Consider the following 24,324-nt stretch of genomic DNA (forward strand, 5'->3'; position numbering starts at 1 on the left):
TCCTCACCACCCTCATAGTAAAGAACTTCTTCCTTGTATCTAACCTGAACTTCCCCTGGTTCAGTTTGAACCCATCACCCCTTGTCCTATCGCTCCAGTCCCTGATGCAGAGTCCCTCTCCAGCATCCTTGTAGCCCCCTTCAGCCACTGGAAGCTGCTCTGAGGTCTCCACGCAGCTTCTCTTCTCCAGGCTGAACAACCCCAATGTTCTCAGCCTGTCTCCGTACTGGAGGTGCTGCATCCCCTGCTCATCCTTGTGGCCTCCTCTGGACTTGCTCCAACAGCTCCATGTCCTTCTTATGCTGAGGACACCAGCACTGCACCCAGTGCTGCAAGTAGGAATATCAAAAATAGCTTTTCAAATGGCTGAGTCATGCAAAGAGGGCTTTTCCATCCACAACCAACACATACATGAAAGCTAGGCTGATGAATGTTTAGATAGGTGTTTTCAAAAGTAGAACTTCCCTTTTGCCAGAATCCTAGGGTTTTACTTAAAACTAGTGATTCTTTCTTTATAGTCTCTAGTTATGTGAGCTAGCTTGTTACTTCAACCAGTGTCAAAGCGTAAGAGTACTTTGGACTTGGTAGTTGCTCACTTTCCTCAGACTCTTAGAATACTATTCCAAAGTTTATGTCATGATATTATTAATATTATCACTTACCATAACTGCAGATACAGAATTAAGAGGACATAGTCCTTGCTCCCAAAGTTTGCAGTTTATTTTATTAACAAGAATAAATTGCAGTAGGAAAAAAGTCATATTTTTGTGGTTCTGGGAGGAAAAGCTTTTCAGTTTATTCATTTGTCTTCTATTTCATCTTCATCTATTTATCCTTCATCTTTCTCATTTCTGATTATATGTTCCACCAGGATGCTGTGATGCCACAGCGATTTGTGGATATCCAGGCTACATCTCCCTTTTTAATTAGTTGTGTAGTTTTAGTTAAGACCTCATATGATAAATAAGCCATTTATTTATATATAAAATCTCTTCCTCACTCTCTTGCTTTTACATTTACTTAAAGACCTCGAAGTATTTATGTTAGAATCCTTTCAGAAACAATAGTTAGACTTTTGTGACTGTTTGACATGTGCTGGTAGTTTGCCTTGTGATGATTATGTCCCTACTCACACCTCTCTGCTTAGTTTTCCTCCTGAACTTCTCAAAGGTGATACTTAGTTTAGTATCTTACAGCACTATAAATCTGCCAACAGGGATAACATATAGAGCACTGTATAATTATTGAATCATAGAGGTAAAACTTCTAGACTTTATCTATATCCACACAAAATCACTTGGCAATAAGCCACCAAACCCATTTTTTTTCCTCGCTGCTTGTGTTTTGTTGTTTCCACTTTAACTGCTGTTCAAAATGAAACACCTGGGAGTATAATTGCTCCTTATACTTAAATCTGTGAAGTACTACGGGCCAAAATATACTGCCCTGTGCAAGGTGTTCATAGATATTCATCTGTTTGGTAGCAGGGACAATAGAATGAGCTTAATTGTTGCTAGTGATTTAATATGTAAGAGTGTAAAGTTCACTCTGGTCATAGTCTACTGAAGTTTCGTTGTTTCCCAGACACATTTTCAGAGCATTGTCATGGTGACAAGTTCATTCACATTGGTTGCCTTTCTTAGAAACTGATACCTTCTCAGATGATCTACACATGTCACATGCAAGCTGAATGCTCATACCCAGGAAGTGGCATCTATACACCTTGTAGCTTACTTGTATTTGGTATTTCAAATGTGAGCAGCAGGTCAAAGGAGGTGATCCTGCCCTCTGCTGTGCTCTTGTGAGACCCCACTTGCAGCACTGTGTGCAGTGCTGGTGTCCTCAACATAAGAAGGACATGGAGCTGTTGGAGCAAGTCCAGAGGAGGCCACGAGGATGAGCAGGGGCTGGAGCACTTCCCATATGGAGCCAGGCTGAGAACATTGGGGCTGTTCAGCCTGGAGAAGAGAAGCTGCGTGGAGACCTCAGAGCAGCTTCCAGCGTCTGAAGGGGGCTACAAGGATGCTGGGGAGGGACTCTGCATCAGGGACTGGAGTGACAGGACAAGGGGTGATGGGTTCAAACTGAACCAGGGGAAGTTCAGGTTAGATCTAAGGCAGAAGCTCTTCCCTGTGAGGGTGCTGAGGCGCTGGCACAGACTTTTCCCAGAGAAGCTGTGGCTGCCCCATCCCTGGCAGTGTTCAAGGCCAGGTTGGACACAGGGGCTTGGAGCAACCTGCTCTAGTGTGAGGTGTCCCTGCCTGTGGCAGGGGTTGGAACTAACTGTCTTCATACAGGAGGTGCTCTAGCCCCCGATCATCCTCGTGGCCTCCTCTGGTCTTGCTCCATGAGCTTTCCTTTTCCGGCACTTGGAGCAATGTTCCACATGGTGGGTTTTTGGTCTGTTTTCCTGGAGGGTGTAAGTTTCATTTTTGCTTACACAAATACTTGCACTTTAGTACTGATGAATCAGGAATTCTTTCTTATTATTGTTGATTTGGATTTGTTTGGGTGTATTTGAAATGGCTGACCTGCCTGGATGAGTTTGGAGCTGAGGGTCAGTGTATGCTGATCTAAATGATGAAATACTTCATTTTAGAGCTTCCCTGCTTTCTCATGAAATCCCTTTGAGGTTTTTGGGTAGGGTTTTGCCATACAAAGGCCAGCTGATTGTAGAAGAAACAGAGTAAAAACATCAGCTTAGCCATGGAGTACAATTTTACTGCTCGTACTTCAGACGTGCATCATTTTTTATAAGGGAGAAGAGAGATTGCAAAGTTCTAAGTGTGGCTTCGTTCATTTCCCCTGCTCAGAAATGTAATGTTGAAGCATTAAAACTTTGTATTAAAAAGTCTATAATCTTATTTAAAAATAATGATAGCTTAAATGCGAATTGGACAAGCTCAAATATCCTGTTAGGTAATTTACAAATATCTATTTCCTTTCCAGTAATGCTTTTGTAGCCTCAAATTGAATGTAATTATACAAATAAAGAATCAATGCACAAAAGAAATAACCAGAGGTAACTTTTATTGTATTTATTCTAACTGTCTTTAGGATGTGGGTTTGAAAATGAAGTCGGATATTAAAAACTGGGAAAGCAATAGGACCAAATAATAGTGCACATATTTCCTTAAGAGCTCCTGCATAAAGAGCCGGAGAATCCTGCCTTTAAGGTTGTTAGCAATAGTTAACTGTTCCCCTTGCAACTTGTGCTTCTTTTGCACCCATATGGCAAAATTATGCCTCCCAGAGGAAAGTTTTGGTATTGGAGGAAGGTTGTACAGGGAACAGGGGTGACCTAAAAGTCTCTTGTATTGGGGAAGCCTCAAGAGAAGAGAAGAATCCTCTGTCTGTTGCCGCCGGTCAGAGAATTGTTGTTTTGCTGGTGTTTCACGCTCGCTTTGCACAGACACAGATTTCTGGCCTCCGCAGCATCTTCTGAATCAATTTTACTGCCTTTGTGGAAGCAGGAAAAACCAAAAAGATGAGCATTCTGGAGGATGGAACCAGTCACGCAGTTAATAACAGTTAACAGAGGATAGCAAAGTTTTGACTTCACTGATTAGCACCAAATCGTTGGTTTCATATTCCTTTTAGACATCCTGGTGAGCCAGGATTTCAGCCTGCTGTGGTTGGGGTGTCTATAAACACTCTTTTCAGTTTGTTAGGTTTTGAAAATGAGATAGGAATTAAATAGGATTGGTTTGTTTCACTGGGACAGAATGGATAACTTCTATTCGCCTTCGAAAACGCATGTTTTGGTTTCTGTTCTTGTCTGTGTATAGCAGCTTTGTAGCCTCACATATTAGTAAAGGAAAAATGAATTCATTTCTGAAAGCTAAAACCAAGTAAAAATTCTATACGTTTTTTTCCCGGCACATTGATACGATGATTTCCATGACAACCATATAATAAGATTCATGTTTACTTTGTTTGTGAGTTCTCAATGTCTTTTTAATGACTCCTGTGCAATTAAACCAGGATGCATCGTTTGAGGTTCCATGATATCAGTGAGTGTTGCCTGCCTGATGTTGAATACTGTTCATAAATGTACAATATACACGTGAATATGTCTGTCTGTTGCAGAAGTGTGAGCAACTAGAGAACAATTTTGATGACATCAAGCACACGACTCTTAGTGAGCGCGGAGCACTTCGAGAAGCAGTGAGGTAAGTCTGGGTCACCATAGCAACAGTCACAGATGTGGTAAAGAAAGAGTCATTCTTCATTATTGGGGGAACAAATGAGTTCATTGCCACCATTCAGCTCTATTCTCTAAGGTATTAATTTGTCAGTGGAGAGGCTTCCCTTGAGGCTGTACTTTGGTTTTTGAAGCTGCATAAATGTTAAGCCTGACTGCACAGTAAAAAATGTAAATGTTTAATTTGTTATTTGAAATGCTTAAGGGGTGCCTTGCTTTATATTTAGTGAATGAAAATATTGTTCATCTAAATTCTGTAAGTGTTAAAGCAGTTGTACAATGCTGTTTGAACAAGGCTGTGTTCGCTTTCAAATTGGATTTGATTTTTATATATGTCGTTCCTGTGTACTCTGATTTTAACACCAGATTGACATGATTTTGGTTGTGCTAATGGAACGTTAAAATCTCTCCGGTCCTTTGTATATTGTGGAGATGTATTTTGTGCTTAATATTCTCATATCACTGCACTTGATCCTGATTAGATGTGGTTAAAATTAGTCAGGACGTGAATCTTTGGTCACCCTTATTTGCAGAGTCTCTGGGTATAGAACTCCAAAGAAACTTGCCAGCTGTAGTACCTGGTTTTTCTAAAGTAATAATCAGGAAGATGTTAATTCTCTGTGGGTCAGAAAATTGTAGTAACCCGGACTTGTAAAGGTTTTGAAAGTTGGATAGTAAAATGCGATGATGCACACATAGTGCTTCATTTCACATGCCTGGTAGCAGAGTAACTATTTGGACTTACACTTTAGCGCAGTAAAAAGCCAAAACAACAGTAGAAAAATGAGGATCTGCTCGAAAAACTCATCACTCCCCTTTGCTTTGATTGTGTTCAGAATCCCTTTAAATGTACGACTGGGTGTGAATGACTTGATGTGCATGACACTGACTTTGTGTTCGCGGTGCTCTTGTCTCGTGTTACGCTGCTGTGAGTAAGTGTTTGTAAAGATGCTGTGTGTCGAAATGCAACCTGCCTCTTTCGAAGCCTTTCTGATTACCCCCAAATGATAATTCTTTCCTTTCAGAACATTTCAGCTCCTGGTATTGCAGGTAACTCTGATGGCATTCAACTTTCTAATTGTGATTTCTTGCTTTTTGCTTGCTTCGCTTCATACATTTGGGGCTTTTCCCCTGTGTGGTCGGTCATCAGCGTATGGAATTTCGCATTACGTGATATACGGTAAAGCTGAGGGGAACTTTTGGTATGTGAAGCTGCTTTTAGTGTTCTCAACAAAGGGGGTTTCAAGTTGCTGCTCTCCTGTAACGTGGGGAGGTTTGTGGTTTTTTGTGATACATGACTCAGCAGAGTTAATCTTAACCAAATTGGGAGCTGACAGCTCTTTGGTGATAAACACTTGCTAGCAAAGGAAGCTTTGGCATTTCAAAGGTCATGGTTCTGTTACAAGGACTGTGTAGAGGAGTCTCATGATTCTATGCTGTGCATACAATAGAAAGCACTTTATTAGCTCATAAATTTGTACCCTGGCTATTTCAGCTGGTGTACAAGCCATTCTGAGGAATAGTTATTGATTGTGAAGTGTGACAGGTATTGTGCGGTGCTGGAATTCTCTTAATTGCAGTCAATATTATATGATTGCTTTTTGTTCTTAGTTGTTTTTGTGGGGGTAAAGAAAATACCTGACTTAAAAACATGCTACAGTCTTAATTTAGTATAATGTCCTTGAGTAACACAGAAAAAGTACAAGATATTAATTTAGAGAAGTAGATGCAGGTAGGTGCTATGTATTTTTCTACATGCGTGTAGAAGACACTTGTTATTTTAGGCTGTAGAGTTCTTTCAGCTGCTACGTAGTCACCCACACCCTTGGTAGCTGCATTTTTCTGCTGCTTTGGATGCGAAGATTATTTGTAGCATAAGGAATTCGAATGGTACATTTTGACAGATTCAAGTTCACTTTGCTTTTCCCGTAACTATAGCGGACATCGGACCAGGCGAGGGAGGACATAGCTTTGCTGGCCTCAGGATGGTGAGGTACTTTCCTCCTCCTTTTGGTAAGGGAAGCATGTGAAAAGGGTTGCACATTGCACAAAAGCACTAAAATCATGTGGCCCTGAAAGCAACGGCAACAGCAGAATCCTAGTTGGATAGCTAAGTGGGTATATGTGGGTCTCAGATGAACCTTAAGTTGAATGGGCAGTGTGCCCAAATCCTCTCTGATTTCCCAGAGTGCTACTGCTGCTCTGCCAGAGGAGAGATACAACCAGTATTTTCCCCCAGTGCTCCTGTTTGGAATGAGACCTTCCCTTTTAACTTTATATTTGAGAGAAATGGTCAAACGAATATAGGTTTCAGTACATTTCTACGCTGTGAATATCACTGTGCTCTGCGTAAGCGCTAATATCCAGGAAGGGTCTTGTTCTTTTTCCAGCTCTTCAGAAACTGAATGGTATTCAAATTAAGGATTACATGAAAACCATCCTTCTTGTTTATGTATATAGATGTACGCACAGTAACATTTTGGGGGGGTTTTGAAATGATCATGAAGCCTAAGAACTTGCCCTAGTTCTACTTTATATATTATTTTAGGCCTTGAATGAGATCATGAGCTGATAGTAGTTTGCCATTACTCGGTGTATAAAGAGTGGTATTGTAAGAAGTTGGTTTACCTATCATCCTCCAGATGCATCCTCCAGCTTTGATGATAAGCACATCAAATCATAAAGCATTTAACTCAGTTAATGTTTTGCTTATTTTGTTAATGTATTCCAAATGGTTTATTTGTTATGATATTTTAATGCAACTGTAACGCTTAAGTAAACAATAAAAATAGGTTAGTTTTTGGAATTGGGGTTTATAAATGGACCATCTATTGCTTTACATGCCTTGAATGTGTTTACAGTAATTTGGGTATTTTGTGTAGTAATTTGGCAGAAAAATTGCATAGATACATACCTATGATGTCAGGTTGCATAAGTAAAGACATTAAGCTTTTGTTAAACAAAAAACAGGGCTCAATTTGTTCATAAATTATAATCACTGTAAAAAATCTGGATTCTGATCCTCAGTAAAGCTTCATCTAGAAATTTAAAGGAGCTTTTAGACTGGTTCGGCTGCTATAAGGAGACAAGTATTTGAGGAGGAGGAAGTGCCTTCGCTAACTGTATGCTGACCTCGGTAGTCTTCTCATAAGTGGGAAAACCAGAATGTGGACTGCTGCAGTAACCATTCCTCTAGGAAAGTAGGGTAAGGGAGCCTTGAGGAGTCACAGGCTGAGAACATTGGGGCTGTTCAGCCTGGAGAAGAGAAGCTGCGTGGAGACCTCAGAGCAGCTTCCAGTGTCTGAAGGGGGCTACAAGGATGCTGGAGAGGGACTCTTCATCAGGGACTGGAGCGATAGGACAAGGAGTGATGGGTTCAAACTGAACCAGGGGAAGTTCAGGTTAGATCTAAGGCAGAAGCTCTTCCCTGTGAGGGTGCTGAGGCGCTGGCACAGGGTGCCCAGAGAAGCTGTGGCTGCCCCATCCCTGGCAGTGTTCAAGGCCAGGTTGGACACAGGGCCTTGGGCAACCTGCTTTAGTGGAAGGTGTCCCTGCCCGTGGCAGGGGTTGGAACTGGAGGAGCTTTAAGCTCCTTTCCAACCCAAACCATTCTATGATTCTGCACCAGCAATTTGTTTTTGAGCAGGTACCCCCCAAATGTGTCATATGTTTATTTATTTATAAAGTATATACAGGTACTAATGTATAGTGTGTATAGGGTGGTATAAATCACTCTACTAATATATAGTGTGGTATAAATCACAAGACTAGAAATTAAAAAAGAGTGAAATAAAGATGAAATAAACACTATTTATATTTTTAAACGTTTACTGGTTAATGGTACAAAAATATTTGTCTCGTGCATGCTCTGCTCTGGAGATCACTGATCTGGAGCAGCTTTCCTGCTCAGAGCAGGCTCAGCTCGAGGAGGTTGCTTGGGGCTGTGTGCAGCCAGGTTCTGCCTATCTCCAAGGATGGAGGCTCTGCAGACTCTCTTCCTCTGCTCGAGGCTAAGTGTTCCCAGCTCTCTCAGCCTCTCCTTGTGTAACAGACTCTCCAGTCCCTTAATCACCTCAGTGGCCCTTGGCTGGACTCGCCCTGGTACGTCCGGGCCTCTCTTGGCCTGGGAGCCCAGCACAGGACACAGCACTCCAGGTGTGTCTCACCAGTGGTGGGCAGTGGAGAAAGATCTCATCCCTTGACCTCCTGGTGATGCTCTACCTAACACAGCCCGGGCTGCCACTGGCCTTTGGTGCCAGGATTGGCTCATGTTCAGCTTGACCTCCAGGGCCTTTTCTGCAAAGCTGCTTTCCAGCTCGTTGGCCTCAGCCTACACTGGTGGCAGAGGTTGTTCCTCCACAGGGGCTTCACTTATCCTCTCCCTCACCTCCCAACGTCACCCATTCCTATAGCCTGTTGTGGTCCTTATGAACGGCAGCCCAACCCTTTGGAGTATCAACCCCTGCAGTAGATGATAGATTGCTTTTGAACGCTATACTTGCAGTATTCTTCAGGCCTATGTCTAGTGTAATGAACCTGGTATCAGACAAATGAAGCCATAGTGTTTAACATCTTCTGGTGTTGGAGTTGGTTACGTATCAGCTGAGTTGGTAAACCACCATTGTGGTTTCTGGCAGTGAGCAGTCGGTGTAAATTAAATACATGAATGGGTCCTACTTGTAGGCATATATTTACACGGTCTATCCTGTGAACATTGACTGAGTTATAGAATCATAGAATCCTAGGTGGGTTTGGGGTGGAAAGGACCTTAAGATCATCCAGCTCCAACCCCTGCCACGGGCAGGGACACCTTCCACTAGAGCAGGTTGCTCCAAGCCCCTGTGTCCAACCTGGCCTTGAACACTGCCAGGGATGGGGCAGCCACAGCTTCTCTGGGCACCCTGTGCCAGCGCCTCAGCACCCTCACAGGGAAGAGCTTCTGCCTTAGATCTAACCTGAACTTCCCCTGGTTCAGTTTGAACCCATCACTCCTTGTCCTGTCACTCCAGTCCCTGATGAAGAGCCCCTCTCCAGCATCCTTGCAGCCCCCTTCAGACACTGGAAGGCTGCTAGTTAGTATGTGTGAAAGCTTTGCAAGTGCAAACTAAAGCTGAGTATTTTTGTATAGACTTCTTGTTAATAAAGGAAAAGTAAGCATCTTTCTTTGTACTTTGAAGTGGGAGAGGAAAGAGAAAGTTTGCTTGTCTGTTTGGATCAGTATAAAGACACCGAAGTTCTTTTGGGATTTTGTTTTGCATTCACATATTTGCATATGGTTTTGGATAATGTGAACATGGGCGTGAGGCTTCAACTGTGATTTCCAGTTTGATAGAGACGGTTTCTGTTAATGATGATATTCACTGTTGTCTTGACAACTGTATAAGCTGGGGTTAGTAATAATCAAGCTTCTTTTAATATGGTCTAGACTCTCAGATGAATTTGACAGTTTCTATGGCTGGGCAAAACCCGGGAAAATTGCAGTGTAAGAAATTCCATGATTTCACAAATGTTCATTAGTTTACAGAGTAGAAGTTATGGATTTAAAAACATGGGAACAAAACAAGTCTGCAGCAAAACCACAAAGTAACCGACTTGTTAGGGCTGTGGCCTGAGATGTGCCAAATAGAGGTTCATCTTCTGGTTCTGAGTCGGGCAACCTGGTTTTCCCAGTTTAAAAAGCCACATCACGGAGCAGTAGAGTTAGAGAAATGCAGGTGTGAAATATATGGAAAATGAGGACAATGAAAATGTTCATGTTAATGTTAATTGAACGTTAATGTTTTAACATGTTAAAAGTATTCCTGCTTTCCTGTATTGTTCCTAAGCTGTCCTGGGAGATGCGACCAATGTCAGGTAACATAAAAGGGAAGGTGAATGAGGAGGAGTCAAGGTAATTGCTTCTGGATTCCTGGTTCAGGTCTCAAAGATCATCTATTCCAAGAATTCCTTCATGTTCTGGGGAGATGAAGCCCTTGGAGGGAATTCCAGTGAACCAGAGTATCCACTAGCCTTGGGATTAGCGTGCTTATTTGGGACTGAGGGAGTAAGTTCAAATTTCTCTTCCACCTTCTTCTATCTTTACATTTCTACTGGGTGCACCATTTGAATACTGCTTGGGGCATGTTTTTAGGGGAGAAACAAGTGATTACTTCATCTGTATTTAACAAAAATGTGCTGCTTCCAAAGTGCAACAGCACTCTGCCTTCTGGGGTGACCAGCACTTGTTCCTCTGGATGTATCTCACCACCAACAACCAAACATCCCCCACCCCAGAGGACAAATGAACTAGTTAAACCACTTTGTTATATAGGCTTATTCATTTAGATCTTTATTTAGACTACATATGGCTTAGAGGTATTCTTTAAAACAAAACCCCCTAACTGCAGAGATGTTCTCAGACTGAAAACAACCCACAAAACTGTGGAATTTGGGATGCAGAATATTGAGAACTTCTAGTAGTGCTTCCATAGTAAAGACCTGTGTGGCTAATAGAAACGAATCTGATTTTGGTTTGAGTGCTATTGTGAAACCAGAATTTCACTTTCATCCTTCGTGTACATTACAGATTGTTTGTGGAATGGGGTGGGTTAAATTGCTCTCCACATGGATTCCCTGGCATGCCCAGCCTACTCCTGGATTTTAATTGATGGATATGAAAGCGTTCAGCTGAGGAAGCCCTGTGAAGGAACTGGAGTCAAACAGGATCTAACCTGTGTATCGCAGGGGCTGTAGATGTGCCGTGTGCTAAACCAAAGTGAGTAACACATGGGGTGACATTTTATGCCTATAATCATAGTCTGCATGTGAAGAATTGCATTTTAGCAACTTCACTGCAGCTCTGTGTGTATTGAGCTGTGGTGATCGGGCCTTTTGGGGCTGCTCATAGGAAACTTCCCCGCCAAGCCAGAGAAAATGGCCAGAATTAATGAAAAGAGCAAAATACTGCTTTGTCTTATGAAGAAGCCTGTGCAGTTTTAATACCACAACCTGCGGCAGAGCAGGAAGAGGGGTTTTCTGTTTGTCAGCATCACTTGTCAGCATTGACCAAATATTGGCCATGTATCTTCAGAGTGCAAGGCAGCCCTGTCTGAGGATAGCTGTGGCTGAGGATAGCTTCTAGCTTAGGTGCTAGAAGCTGTTCAGTGGCATTAGCAAGGCTCTGTGTTCATGCATTTTCACCCTGCTCCTTGTTGGCTGTTTTAACTCCTGAGTCACCCACTAGCCATCCTCTGGGGGCCCAGCAATGCCTGGGATACATTGCTTGGATCTTGCCACGATGGAATAGTTTCAGTCTACAGGCAGGCACCGTGCGGAGCTGTAACACCCAGCATGTACAGGAACCTGTGACATTAATGTAGTTATTTTTATGAGAGTTATTAGAACTTTCGTTGTCGTCCTGTATCATTCACATGGAGAATTAAAAGTTCTTCATATTTCAAGTGTGATGAGGAACGGCTGAGGGACCTGGGGGGGTTTAGTCTGGACAAGAGAAGGCTCAGGGGGGACCTTATCGCGCTCTACAGCTGCCTGACCGGAGGATGGAGCCAGGAGGGGTCAATCTCTTCTCCCAAAGAACAAGGGATGGGACAAGAGGAAACGGCCTCAAGCTGCGCCAGGGCAGGTTTAGATGGAGCTGAGGAACAATTCCTTCCCCAGAGGGTGCTCAGGCATTGGAACAGGCTGCCCAGGGCAGTGCTGGAGTCACCGTCCCTGCAAGTGTTCACACACTGTGTAGCCGAGGCCGTCAGTGCCATGGGTTAGTGGTGGCCTTGGCAGTGCTGGGCAATGGTTGGACTGGATGAGCTTAAAGGTCTTCTCCAACCCAGGTGATTCTATATATGACAAAGTCCATTGTTTAGAGTCGCAGGTATAGCTCACACTGAAGATCTTGTGGAACTAGTGATAATATTTATCCTCTGCACTTTAGAATGCAATATATACTTTATGTATTTTTAAAGTATAAATCAAGAAAACTATGAAGTGTCTAGATTCCAGCTTGATCATGATATGGGTTTTCCTATTGAATATCAACTTCATAATACCTTGACCATAAATTTTGATACTGAATTACGTTTGCAAGTTTATTTCAGCTGGTTGTTGCATGTGTATTGTTCCAAATGTTGTATATGATTGCTCGTTTCTAACTTAGGAATTGTAAGTTGGTTTTGATGTAGTGATGTAGGTAGGCTTTTGTCTTTAAACATTACAGGGGAGGGGACCAAGAAAAATTAGATTGTTTTCCTTTGAATACTCATTTAGTCACCTGGCTAGCATAAACTAGGTGTATTAGTTAACTATGTAAAACTAGTTAGAGAGTTAAACTAGCAACTTTAACTGACCTAACCTTGTGCATTGATGTTGTTCATTACTGGCAGATGTAAAAGGAGATTGAATTTTTTGGTGATTCCAGTTGGCAGTTGTGTGTGTTCACAGCTACTTTACATAAGGGGACTGAATTATGCCCTGCAGAGTATATAAACAATATGTGGATCCAGACCAAAAGCATTGTTAGCAAAATAGCAGTATAGCCAAATATCAAAAAAAACCTCCCAAATTATATTCATGGTTTTGCAAACTGCATTGTAGTTACTACTTCTGTTGATCTACTGAAGTGTGCTTTAGACAAGATCTTACATCAATGTTTTTGGTGAAAGTTGGCATGTTTTTCATACTCTTCTTGAATGTATTATGGTGACTGAAGGATACTTCAGGTCTGTTGTGTGTATGGTAAACACATCATTTCTGTATTCACATGCACCAGTCCCCAAACAGATTTCAGAGGGGAGAGGGGAAAACAAACCCCACTTTCCTGTCACTTCAAGAGAGGAGAGCCTGTTCTTCCTTCTGAACCATTTAGTGTTTTGATTTAAAGAATTGGATAACTGTCAAAATTGTGCTTTTTAGCAAACTGCAGGAGACGTTGTCTGATGTTGGTGGTGAAAGAGATTCGGAGAGCCACTGTGGCAGATGGCTCACCACAAAGACTCCAAAGATGGCATGCAGTGGGTGCAGCCTCGGACCTCTCAGTGCCTGATAGCTACTCGTCTGCTGACTGTTAAGTGGGGAAAAATGCACTACGGAATTTGGAGTTCACTTTGTGGGTTCCCACTTTGTGGGTTCCCACTTTGTGACTTTTCAAAATGCAGGGCTTGAAAATGTACCTGAAATTTGCTCTTTGCTACTATTAACAATCAGGAAAAATGCTCTGGGTTGCTCAAGACTATATATATATGTGTGTGTGTGTATACACACACACAATATGGATATACATAATATATATGTGTGTGTATATGGGCACATAATATATATAAGGATATATGTATATATGTGTATGTATATATATATGCATATTGTATGTGTTTATATTGTATATATAATAATATATGTGTGTATATATGCATATATATAAAAAATACGTGTGTGTATATAATATATATGTATGTATATGTATACACAATATGGATATACATAATATATACTATATATACACAATATGGACTAGCAGGCTTATGAATACCTTGGTTTCATCAGCTTATACACTTTGAAAAATGCCTTGGTTCGTTAAACAGAAATTAAAACCAAGCAACCAGAGAAGCTGAGAGCTGAATGAAGGACGTTTGCCATGTGTCAGGGCTTTCTGTAGGTTATTGAGATGTGATTTTTATGTTCTGGGGCTTTAGATGGTTTAGTTAGAAGGTGGCTTCTGCTGTTTTCCTTCATATAAGGCAGAAGTTCTTCCCTGTGAGGGTGCTGAGGCGCTGGCACAGGGTGCCCAGAGAAGCTGTGGCTGCCCCATCCCTGGCAGTGTTCAAGGCCAGGTTGGACACAGGGGCTTGGAGCAACCTGCTCTAGTGGAAGGTGTCCCTGCCCGTGGCAGGGGGTTGGAACTGGATGATCTTAAGGTCCTTTCCACCCCAAACCAGTCTGGGATTCTGGGATTTCAGACCATAACGAAAGTCTGGGACATAGAGAGAAACTGGATGTGTTACAGCTTTGGCAAAGAAGTCAGCTGTTAGAGTTCAAGCTCTCTAAGCTCATGCTGTTTTATTTGTAAGTCATGAATTTAATCTCCATTATTAAGAGTACCACATTCCACATGTATGCATGAAACCCCATCTCCTACAGTGACTTCTGTTTCATGTACAGCCACTAACAAGCCTGTCTTTACAAATGCTATTTTAAATATATCTGCACTTGTTTCTTTTCAGACATTTACTGTAGTTCTCAAAAGCCTTAAAAAGTGTTATAATGTGATTTTCCTCAGAACACTTAAAAAGACATTGATTTACCATCTGACACCATTACAATGCAATAGTCTTTTAAAACTATAAGGTTTGTAACTTATTTTTAAACAGTGCTACTATTTTTGTGCTACTCTTTGTTAATAGTATTGAATATTTTGACTATTAGTGTACTTTATAAATAGTGATTACTATTACTGTATTTAATATTTAATAAAGTAATCACTATTACTACATTTGAAAATACTGTTTGTTTTACTACTATTATTCAGTAGTAGTGTTTAATGGTACTGTTTAATACTCATAATGCTTTTATTACTGCTATTTTTCCTACTGAAGATTTTTCCTCATTTGTCAGTGAAGTGCCTCTAAGCCTCAAGGAAGATTTATTGTACAACCTGTAGTTTCCATACCGCTTAAAGCAGCAGGTTTGGTAGCAGTGAGGGTTCTTCATCAGGTTCTGTGATCACTCATTGGAACAGGCTGCCCAGGGCAGTGCTGGAGTCACCGTCCCTGCAAGTGTTCACACACCGTGTAGATGAGCCCCTCAGTGCCATGGGTTAGTGGTGGCCTTGGCAGCGCTGGGAATGGTTGGACTGGATGAACTTAAAGCTATTTTCCAACCCAGGTGATGCTATGATTGTATTAATTAGTATTAACCAAGCATTTGCTTTGTATTTGGTAATGTAGTAAAAAGAAAATGGTTTTGGTCAGTATCAGTATTACCAAAAAGGGTAAGAAAACACTTATCCTTTGAGGAGTATTCCTATTATAGAAAAAGACATAAGATAATTTTCCACGTTTTTATTTCTTCTACCTGGTATGTGTTCCTGTTGGAGCATATAGGAGTTTCCTGGGCAGTTCTTCCTGTAGATCTGTGTTTTTAATAGTGAAGAAGAAATGCACTTGAGCATGCATAAAGCAGTTGAGCCTGTGTAAAACACTTTCTGTTTCCAGGGACCTGCAATGTGTTGCTTGCTATTAGATCTTAAGCTATGCCTCACAGTGTCCACACCTCAGTGTTCCCACTGCAAATTTACTTGCACGGCAAATAGATGCTGGTGGTGTCAACCCTCTTCTGGCCTGAAGTGTATTCTCTTGTGATTTCTTCTCAGATAAAATGATTAATTGGGGTGGGAATTGTTGTCCCTATAATCAAAGAACTATACGGGAATGTTTGAAAATACTTAAATAGGAGCTGTTATATATTTAAGAGAGATTCTCGGTTCGTGGAGTGTTTTGCACTAGGGAGAGCTGTGACTGCATGGCTAAGCCTGGGTGCCACTAGCCATGGAGGTGCAGTAGCCAGAACAGGGCTGAGACACTTGTTTCTTGAATGAATCAGCCTGCACTGAGGTGCAGCTGCACTGTCAGCATCTGGCCTAATTTCTGGGGGGTTTTTTGGTAGATACAGACAAGCTTAAATAGCTCCTCTGTAGTCATACATTTAGTCATGGCCTACCTGCAGGGTGCCTCTGTGTCATCCTCACTGACACTGACTGGAGAGGAGAAGCTGCGTGGAGACCTCAGAGCAGCTTCCAGTGTCCGAAGGGGGCTACAAGGATGCTGGAGAGGGACTCTGCATCAGGGACTGGAGCGATAGGACAAGGGGTGATGGGTTTAAACTGAACCAGGGGAAGTTCAGGTTAGATGTAAGGCAGAAGCTCTTCCCTGTGAGGGTGCTGAGGCGCTGGCACAGGGTGCCCAGAGAAGCTGTGGCTGCCCCATCCCTGGCAGTGTTCAAGGCCAGGTTGGACACAGGGGCTTGGAGCAACCTGCTCTAGTGGAAGGTGTCCCTGCCCATGGCAGGGGGTTGGAACTGAATGTTCTTAAGGTCCTTTCCAACCCAAACCAGTCTGGGATTCTAGGATTCTATGACTCAGTCGACGTTGTACAAAGCCAGCGGGGCAGGGGGATGCGCTGCTGCTGCTGTGAGTCCTTCTTGTGGCAGATCAGCACCTCTGTGTTCAGGCAACTGTGATGACGAAGCAGCAGGGACATAGATGTCCATGTCAGTCGCTCGAGCCTGCAGGAGTAGGTTAGAACTAGGCTGAAATAAACACTACCTGCATTTCAGGGAGGGTTATGTCGGGTCTTAGTGCCAACTGTTTTGCTGTAGAGACCCTCTACTGCTGAGCACTAAAATGATTGCTCATATAGATGCAGTCATTTTAGGGTATCTTCTGCTGTTAGAGATGTAGCCATTCTAGGGATAAATCCTTCTGCAGCCAAAATCATCAAATCCCAGACTGGTTTGGGTTGGGAAGGACCTTAAGATCGTCCAGTTCCAACCCCCTGCCATGGGCAAGGACACCTCACACTAGAGCAGGTTGCTCAAAGAAAGGGAAAGGGGAAAGTCTGGTTAATACCGCAGGAGAGGGGAGAGGACCACTGCTCACCCAGTTGCAGATGAAATCCCTGATTTTTCCTTATCTAATACAGAAAGCCATTTAACTGGCAGGGACTATACAGCATAAATAGTTTGCTGTCTTTTCTAGTTGAATTAGGTGTGTTTCACTAAATGTAAAACTATCTCCCTGTACTCCCTGCTTCTGTGATCTATTTTGATTCTTTTATTCTACTTGGTTATACTGGGTGAGTGAAGAGTTTACCCCTAAATTGGAAAGGCCTGAGTAATCTTTTGCTGTTGGCATTGCTAAACATTCTTTCTGCTGCTAGTATAACAATGTCTTAACATATAACTTCTGTTTTGTCTTGAAACTATACCTGCAAACGGAGCTTTGAAAGCAACTTCTCTTAATGTTTTCTCTTAAATCTTACTGAATTCTTACTGTGAGACAAGAATTCATTGCTTTTGTGCTGAAATTGTGAAGCCACAAGTTGATAACGGTAACTCAATGTTTGTAATATAAAGTGTTGTTCCTGTAGCATGGTCCAATTACACAATAGTAAAGCAGGGATGTAACACAGCAAATGCTGCTTCCCTATTTGTTTCAGTAGGTTTAGCACAGTGGGAAGTGTGGCATTCTTCCAACGTAATGCGTCAAGCTTACACTTGGCTGGAAGTGCAGTGGAAGTTATGCTAAGACTTTGCGTGCTGGCTTAATAACTCTTGCTCAATGTACGCAGCAGTTGTCTCGTGAAAGGTGTTTGATGTCATTTCACTGCAAGGATTTTATATTCTAATGCTGAGACATGATGGTATCGTAGAGATGTTTGAACAAGCTCCTCTGTAGATGCTGTGCTTAAGGCATTGTAGTTTCAGTAATCAAATCTCATTTCTGTGTGGTTAGAGATCATGGACACTCTTTTTCCAAGACCCTGCTGAATCTTATTAAATCAGACAGAACTATCCCATTCATTTGGTCAAACGATATCAATTTTTCCACCAAAACCTTCTTATTTTGAGGAAAAATATATCTAAAATAAGATCTAAAATGAAAATAGATATATAATACCAACAGCGTCTCATTTCTTTTTGAAGCCCAGAGAACTAGTAACTTATCAACAGTGTGGTAGCTGGGAGAAACCAGAGATAGAATCATAGAATGGTTAGGGTTGGAATGGACCTGAAGATCATCCAGTGATCTAAAAATCATGCAGAATTTTTGCAGTTGGTCTCTCTAACTACTTTTCACATCACTTCAAAGCCATTCCCCAAATCAGTAGATATCCCTATTGTACTGTGGCAGGCAATCCATCACAGCTGCCTTAAAGATACATGAATATTCCTTTACAATTAAATATCCATTTAAAATAGCATGGGAGTGGCTTTACAAACTGCTCCATGGGATATCTCAGCATGTTTCAAATGGGATGAGGAACAGCCACCACTTATGGAGTAGTGGCAAATAGTTCACAGTTAAGGAGTTAATCTTCAGCCTCATCAGCAGACTTGGTACAGAGGTTACCAGCATATGCTAAAAACAGTGTTGGGATTTCTTTTTGTGAACCAGAGTACATCAGTAGCTTCAAGCAGATTATTGAATGCTGTTACAGGTAAAAATACCAGTGTACTGCACCTGGTTTGATTTAATGATTATAAAGGCAAAATCCCCCATCTCAGGCATTTTTTTTTCACCCCCACTATTCATTTTTCAATCAGCCCTCTAAAAGAGAGGATCTGGCACCTCTTGGTCACATTTTCTCTGATAGTGAGTTTGGGCTTACAGTAAAACCAGTAATTGCTACTAGCATTTAAAGCTTTCCAAAGAGCTTTAGTTCCATACATCCACCCACCTTTCTTGAAGCATTTCTGAATGCCTTTGGCAGTGCTGAGCCAGCACATGGAAGGTTGTTTGTCAGTGGCAGCATTTGTTGTTCCAGGAGGTGTGTTTGTTCCAACTGATTGGAGTTGTTTCAGCACTGACACCTGAAGAGTGTATAAAAGAAAGTAAAGAACAGAGGGGATGCTCAGGGGTTAAAACCCAGCCATCAGGCTTGGCCCATGCTCCTTCAGGCAGAAGTAGTGTTGGGTGAGTGGGGAAAAAGACCCACTGACTTAGCTGAGCATCAGGGCTCTGCGCTGGTCTAGCAAAGCAAAGATAACTGCAGACAGTTATTAATGGGACTGAAAAAGGGGATCAATCAGTACTGACATCCCTTAGTAATTCCTACCAGCATCAAAAGCACCAGCAAATTCTCCATGCAGTTAGCACAGTGAGCTTGCTGACTGCAAATGTGGGTTGTGTACGTTGTCTGCATTTAAGGGTCCTTAAGGTGCATCAGAACTGGCTCACGCAGTGGGGGGAGAAGAGTGAGCATTGAGTGGACAAGGGTACATGCTGATTTGGCAAAGGATATAGGTTGAATTTCTCGGTCGATAGTGGCAATGATCAGAGCAGTGACATAATTTGGCATAGGATGTGCCAATAGTTAATGAAGAATACACATTTGGGGCTGTCCAAGCTGGCTTTGGGCTCCTACAGCTGCTTGCAGAGCTCTGAAAGCTCTATTTTTTTATTGGAATGGCACACATACGTTTGAGCATCACCTGTCAGGGGTTTTGGGGATAGCAATCACAAAAGGAGGATCAGTCAGAGGTGAAGATCAAAACGAAGAGCGACAAAACATGCTTGTCCCTGGATATCCTGGATCAGAGTTATCTGCTCGACACCTTTGGTTTGCTTTGATGACGAGTGGTGGCACTGGGATGGTGCTGCTTTGTCAGGAACAAAACTCCAGCTCAACCACTGAGTCTGTACCTGTAACATGCTGTGATTTATTTCACCTTTTTCCTTACAGACAAACATCCAGCGAGAGAAAAAGGCATTGCAGTTTCAAATGCTAGGAAAAGAGACCTGGATTAAAAGTGAAATATCCAAATCCTATAAAAAGAAATACCATCTTTCCTTAACCCAAAGCCTCATCCCTACCGCTGTACCAAGCAGAGCGACTGAAAAGTTTAATCTCAGTGTTTTGTTTATTGCTACCAATCAGTAATAAGTTTCCTCCTTACATTCCATGATTTAAGGTTTTCCAGACCTTCATTTCCTGCGGCACTGGATTTTCACCTGGAAAGCTGTAAGCATTTCCATGCATTGTGTGGCTCGTTTAGTGTGGGACTCCTTTTTGGCAGTAGTAGTATTGCAAAATCATGTTGAGCCTTCAGGAGGTGAAAAGACTGTGCCTCGCAGATGAAGTGAGAATTACTTGTGAAAGCATAACCTACGCTATTCTTGCCCTTCTAAGTATGTCTTAGTGCTGTATATTTGCTTTTAGATTGAAAATTGCCATTGAATGGTTAATGTGGGAAGTGGCTGTAAGAAAGAAGGAAAGAATCAGCTTTTTCATGCGGCATCTTTGCTGCAGTTAGAACAATGGGGCAGCGGCACTGATAGTTTGCTCATTTTGGTTTTCCTTCACCTCCTGCCAGTGTATGGAGAATGGTCAGTTAATGCCATTGTCCCAATAACTCTATTAATTAAAAATAAAAAGGAAAAAAGCAGCGAGGAGGTTTTTTTTTTTCTCCTCAGCTTCTCTGATTGCCGAGTTATTTGTATGTAGAGGGAAGATTCCTTTTGTATAATCAATCTGCTGCTACCCATTTTACTGCCAGGCATTCCTTCTCTATGGTAGCGTAATGTTACCTAGGGAACAGCTTAAAGCTGACACATACAGTGGTGCCACAAATTAATTTCACAGTTATCAGGATATAGGGTGATAACAACAACATGAGCTACTGTGAAATTACCATTGTTCCCATTGAGTTACAGTGTAATTATTACTTTTGTGGCAACTATGCAAATAACTCATGTCACCACTGTAGGACGGGTTGTGCTTTCCTTTCTCTGATTCAGTACTTTGTGCTTCAGAGACATCTTTATGTACTGTAAACTAGAGCTGGGCTTTGAATTGAAGTACAAATACAGTTATATCTTCACAAACAAAGAGAGAAAAGCACCGCTTAAGAGACTAAAAACCCAAATCCATTGCAGTATGTCCACAATCACCTCGAATCAGATCTGCAAACGTGTGGTGATTTCACACAAAAATAATCCAACTGTTATTTTCCCAGCATGAAAATGGGAATCTTCCTTCAAAAATGGAGTTTTTGGTGAGTTGCTTTTATTAACGGGCATTTTCAGGTTTCTTTGCTGCTGTTTTGTGGAGGTTGTTTGGTGGAAGGGACAGGTAAAGAGGTGTTTGATTACGTTCTATATTCTTATATTGTTAGGTAGGGAAAAAACTCGTGGAGCAAGGTTAAGACACTGTTCCCGGTGTGTATGATGGAATATATCTTTGACCCTGAAAAATGGACCCTGGTAAAACCAAAGCAGCTCCTATCACAGAATCAACTTGGTTGGAAGAGACCTTTAAGATTGTGTCCAACCTTTTCCCCAGCACTGCCAAGTCCACCTCTAAACACCACCCTCCTGAGCATTAGTGATGGCAGGAGGCAAGAAGGTCACATAATGTGGTGACATTGGCACAGATTCTCTTTGTATGGCTTCATTAGAACCAGGGATCAGTATGCCTTGGGGGCTGCAGGTTAGAGTAAGTATTTTCAACAGGGTAAGCTCCATGTTGGTGTTTTTAGTTTGTTTAATTTGTTTTTCCTCCATCCTTAACTGGGATTTTCAAAGGTTTCTCCAGAGAGCTTAGATGTGCACCTTAGAGCTGTGTATGGGTAGCTCACCTTAAGGTCTCTTTAAAATTCCCACAGCAGGAAAGTGGCTGATGCCCACAAGTGCTGAGAATTCAAGATCTTTTAACTGTTTAAATACAAAAGAAGAAAGAAAACTTCTGAGACATTTAGAAAAACATCATAGCTACTATTGCATGAAGAAAAGGAGCAAATGGAACTTGATTGGCCAGGTTGGACAGAGCCTTGGGTGACATGGTCTAGTGTGAGGTGTCCCTGCCCATGGCAGGGGGTTGGAACTGGATGAGCTTAAGGTCATTTCCAGCCCAAACCATTCTGTGATTCTCTTCTATGATTAAACCAGTCTGTAACCAAGTGACAATCTGAGTGCTTGTGATAACTCACTGTTACCAAAATTGGGAGTGCAAGATGAATTTCCCTGAAGGGCAAAATTCTGGTGATTTAAATTCTGTTTTAGAATTTAGCGACAAATAATCCTAATGGAATGCTACTCTCCGATTATTTTTTTCTTGATTTAAATTCTTAGTTTATATTTGACAGTATATTAAAAATGAAGCTAGAGAAAGCTGTTTTCCTTTTGTTATAAAAAAAATGATATTTGAAGTATGTTTTTAAATTGCAAGATCGCTTGCAAAGGGAATCTGCTTTCCCTGTTCTTGTTAAATTGCATCGACAGAACTACAGAACAGCTTGATGAGCCTGTGTCAGTGATTCTGTGATGTGCTTCTGGGCAACCTGATCTGGTTGAAGGTGTCCCTGCTCATTGCAGGGGCTTGGACTAGATGAGCTTTGGCTTGTGAAGGAATAAATATGAACAACATTCCGAAGGAGCTGTGTCCGTGAGCAGTTCTAAAATGCAGATCTAGTGAAGCTGTAAGATTTGAGCTGCAGGGCTATGCTGTCAATTGCTGTGAAAATGCAACAATTGTACCTTTTTTCCCTTGCATGAATGAGCTATATGAGTATTTGTTTGAGGTTATGAAGAGAATTGTAGCAAAGCTATTGAAAGAGTAGGAATCACATCCAAGCGATGATGGAATGTAAAGAAAAGACCCAAGCTGGGTGTCAGTGTGCCTATATATTAGCAATGGTTTTCAAAATAGCAATTTTCTGATGCCATTCCTTTAAAACTAATGAAACCCAGCTCTCTTATCACAAAATTCCAAAGCAGCTTTGACGTTAGGTGTCAAAGGACTCTGCTTCCAATTGTAAGTACATAAATTGGTAAAGAAAATGTCATTTCCATGAAACTCCCCCTGATCTGTCTTTCTGAATTGCTGTACCCAAAGGAGAAGCATTTGAAGTGATAGTTGGGATATGTTTTAGTAGCTGGATAGTTGTAAGAAAGTTGTAGAAGCAACATTCTGATTCTTTCTTGTCTTGGATTGGTTTTGTTTGGTCAACACAACCTGCTGAGGTTTAGCACTGATGGAATATACCAGTACTCTAAAACCTCTGCAACTGGTGACCTAGGAGAGAGGAATCACAAAATTGAGACTGCATCTGGAGTACTGCATCCAGCTCTGGAGTCCTCAGTACAGGAGAGACATGGACCTGTTGGAGAGGGGCCAGAGAAGGGCCACAAAATGACCAGGGGCTGGAGCACCTCTCCTGTGAGGAAAGGCTGAGAGAGCTGGGGTTGTTCAGCCTGGAGAAGGCTCCAGGGAGACCTTATTGCAGCCTTTCAGCTCTTAAAAGGGGCCTGTAAGAAAGATGGGGAGAGACTTCTGAGCAGGGCCTGTTGTGGCAGGACAAGGGGTGATGGGTTTAAACTGACAGAGGGAGATTCAGGCTGGATGTGAGCAAGAAAATCTTTACCATGAAGGGTGGTAAAACCCTGGCACAATTTGCCCAGAGAGGTGGTGGATGCCCCATCCCTGGAGACATTCCAGGCCAGGCTGGATGTGGTTCTGGGCAACCTGATCTAGTCGAAGATGTCCCTGCTCATTACAGGGGGTTGGACGATAGATGAGCTTTGAAGGTCCATCCAACCCAAACTGTTCTGTAGAATAGTCTGTGATTCTAAGATAAATAAACCTTATGTTCTGGCTCATTTATTATCCATGTGATGTGGAAAAAGCGTGTGGTAATTAATGGCCTGGCTTCATGGAATGATTCCTGTTTATCATATGGTTGTTGCTAGTTTTAGCAGTTTGCTGACAAGTATATTCATTAAGATATGAGGAGGTCACTAATTAATATGGATGTTGGGAAGGCTTTGTGGGAATATTCTAAAAAATGATTGTTCAAAATTTTTCTTCCTGTCATCCTCCACTTTTATCAGTTTTAGTTATTGAAGAGCTAAGTCAATATTTAATGACACGTATTGCTCGGGTGCGGTAATACTGAACCCATAGATGTTTCGTTTGAAAGAAACAGCTTTTTCTTATTATCACAGATTCACAGAATCCCAGACTGGTTTGGGTTGGAAAGAACCTGAAGATCATCCAGTTCCAACCCCCTGCCACGGGCAGGGACACCTTCCACTAGAGCAGGTTGCTCCAGGCGCCTGTGTCCAACCTGGCCTTGAACACTGCCAGGGATGGGGCAGCCACAGCTTCTCTGGGCGCCCTGTGCCAGCGCCTCAGCACCCTCACAGGGAAGAGCTTCTGCCTTAGATCTAACCTGAACTTCCCCTGGTTCAGTTTGAACCCATCACCCCTTGTCCTGTCGCTCCAGTCCCTGATGCAGAGTCCCTCTCCAGCATCCTTGTAGCCCCCTTCAGACACTGGAAGCTGCTCTGAGGTCTCCACGCAGCTTCTCTTCTCCAGGCTGAACAGCCCCAATGTTCTCAGCCTGTCTTCATACGGGAC

General features: G+C 42.2%; 1 protein-coding gene across 5 annotated transcripts in view; it reads left to right on the plus strand.

The window, feature by feature from the left end:
- The window catches only part of DPYD (dihydropyrimidine dehydrogenase), a 355,916-nt gene that overhangs the window by 45,978 nt on the left and 285,614 nt on the right, over positions 1-24,324 (plus strand). For 4 of the 5 annotated variants that reach the window (XM_030494219.1, XM_030494220.1, XM_030494224.1 and 1 more), the window contains exon 3: positions 4,090-4,172. The exons of the other annotated variant lie outside the window; for it this stretch is intronic. In XM_030494219.1, the coding sequence (XP_030350079.1) occupies positions 4,090-4,172 (83 nt within the window). The remainder of the gene's footprint in view (positions 1-4,089; positions 4,173-24,324) is intronic. 5 annotated transcript variants of the gene reach the window in all.

The sequence above is a fragment of the Strigops habroptila genome, chromosome 8 (assembly GCF_004027225.2).
Source record: "Strigops habroptila isolate Jane chromosome 8, bStrHab1.2.pri, whole genome shotgun sequence".
Classification (NCBI taxonomy): domain Eukaryota; kingdom Metazoa; phylum Chordata; class Aves; order Psittaciformes; family Psittacidae; genus Strigops; species Strigops habroptila.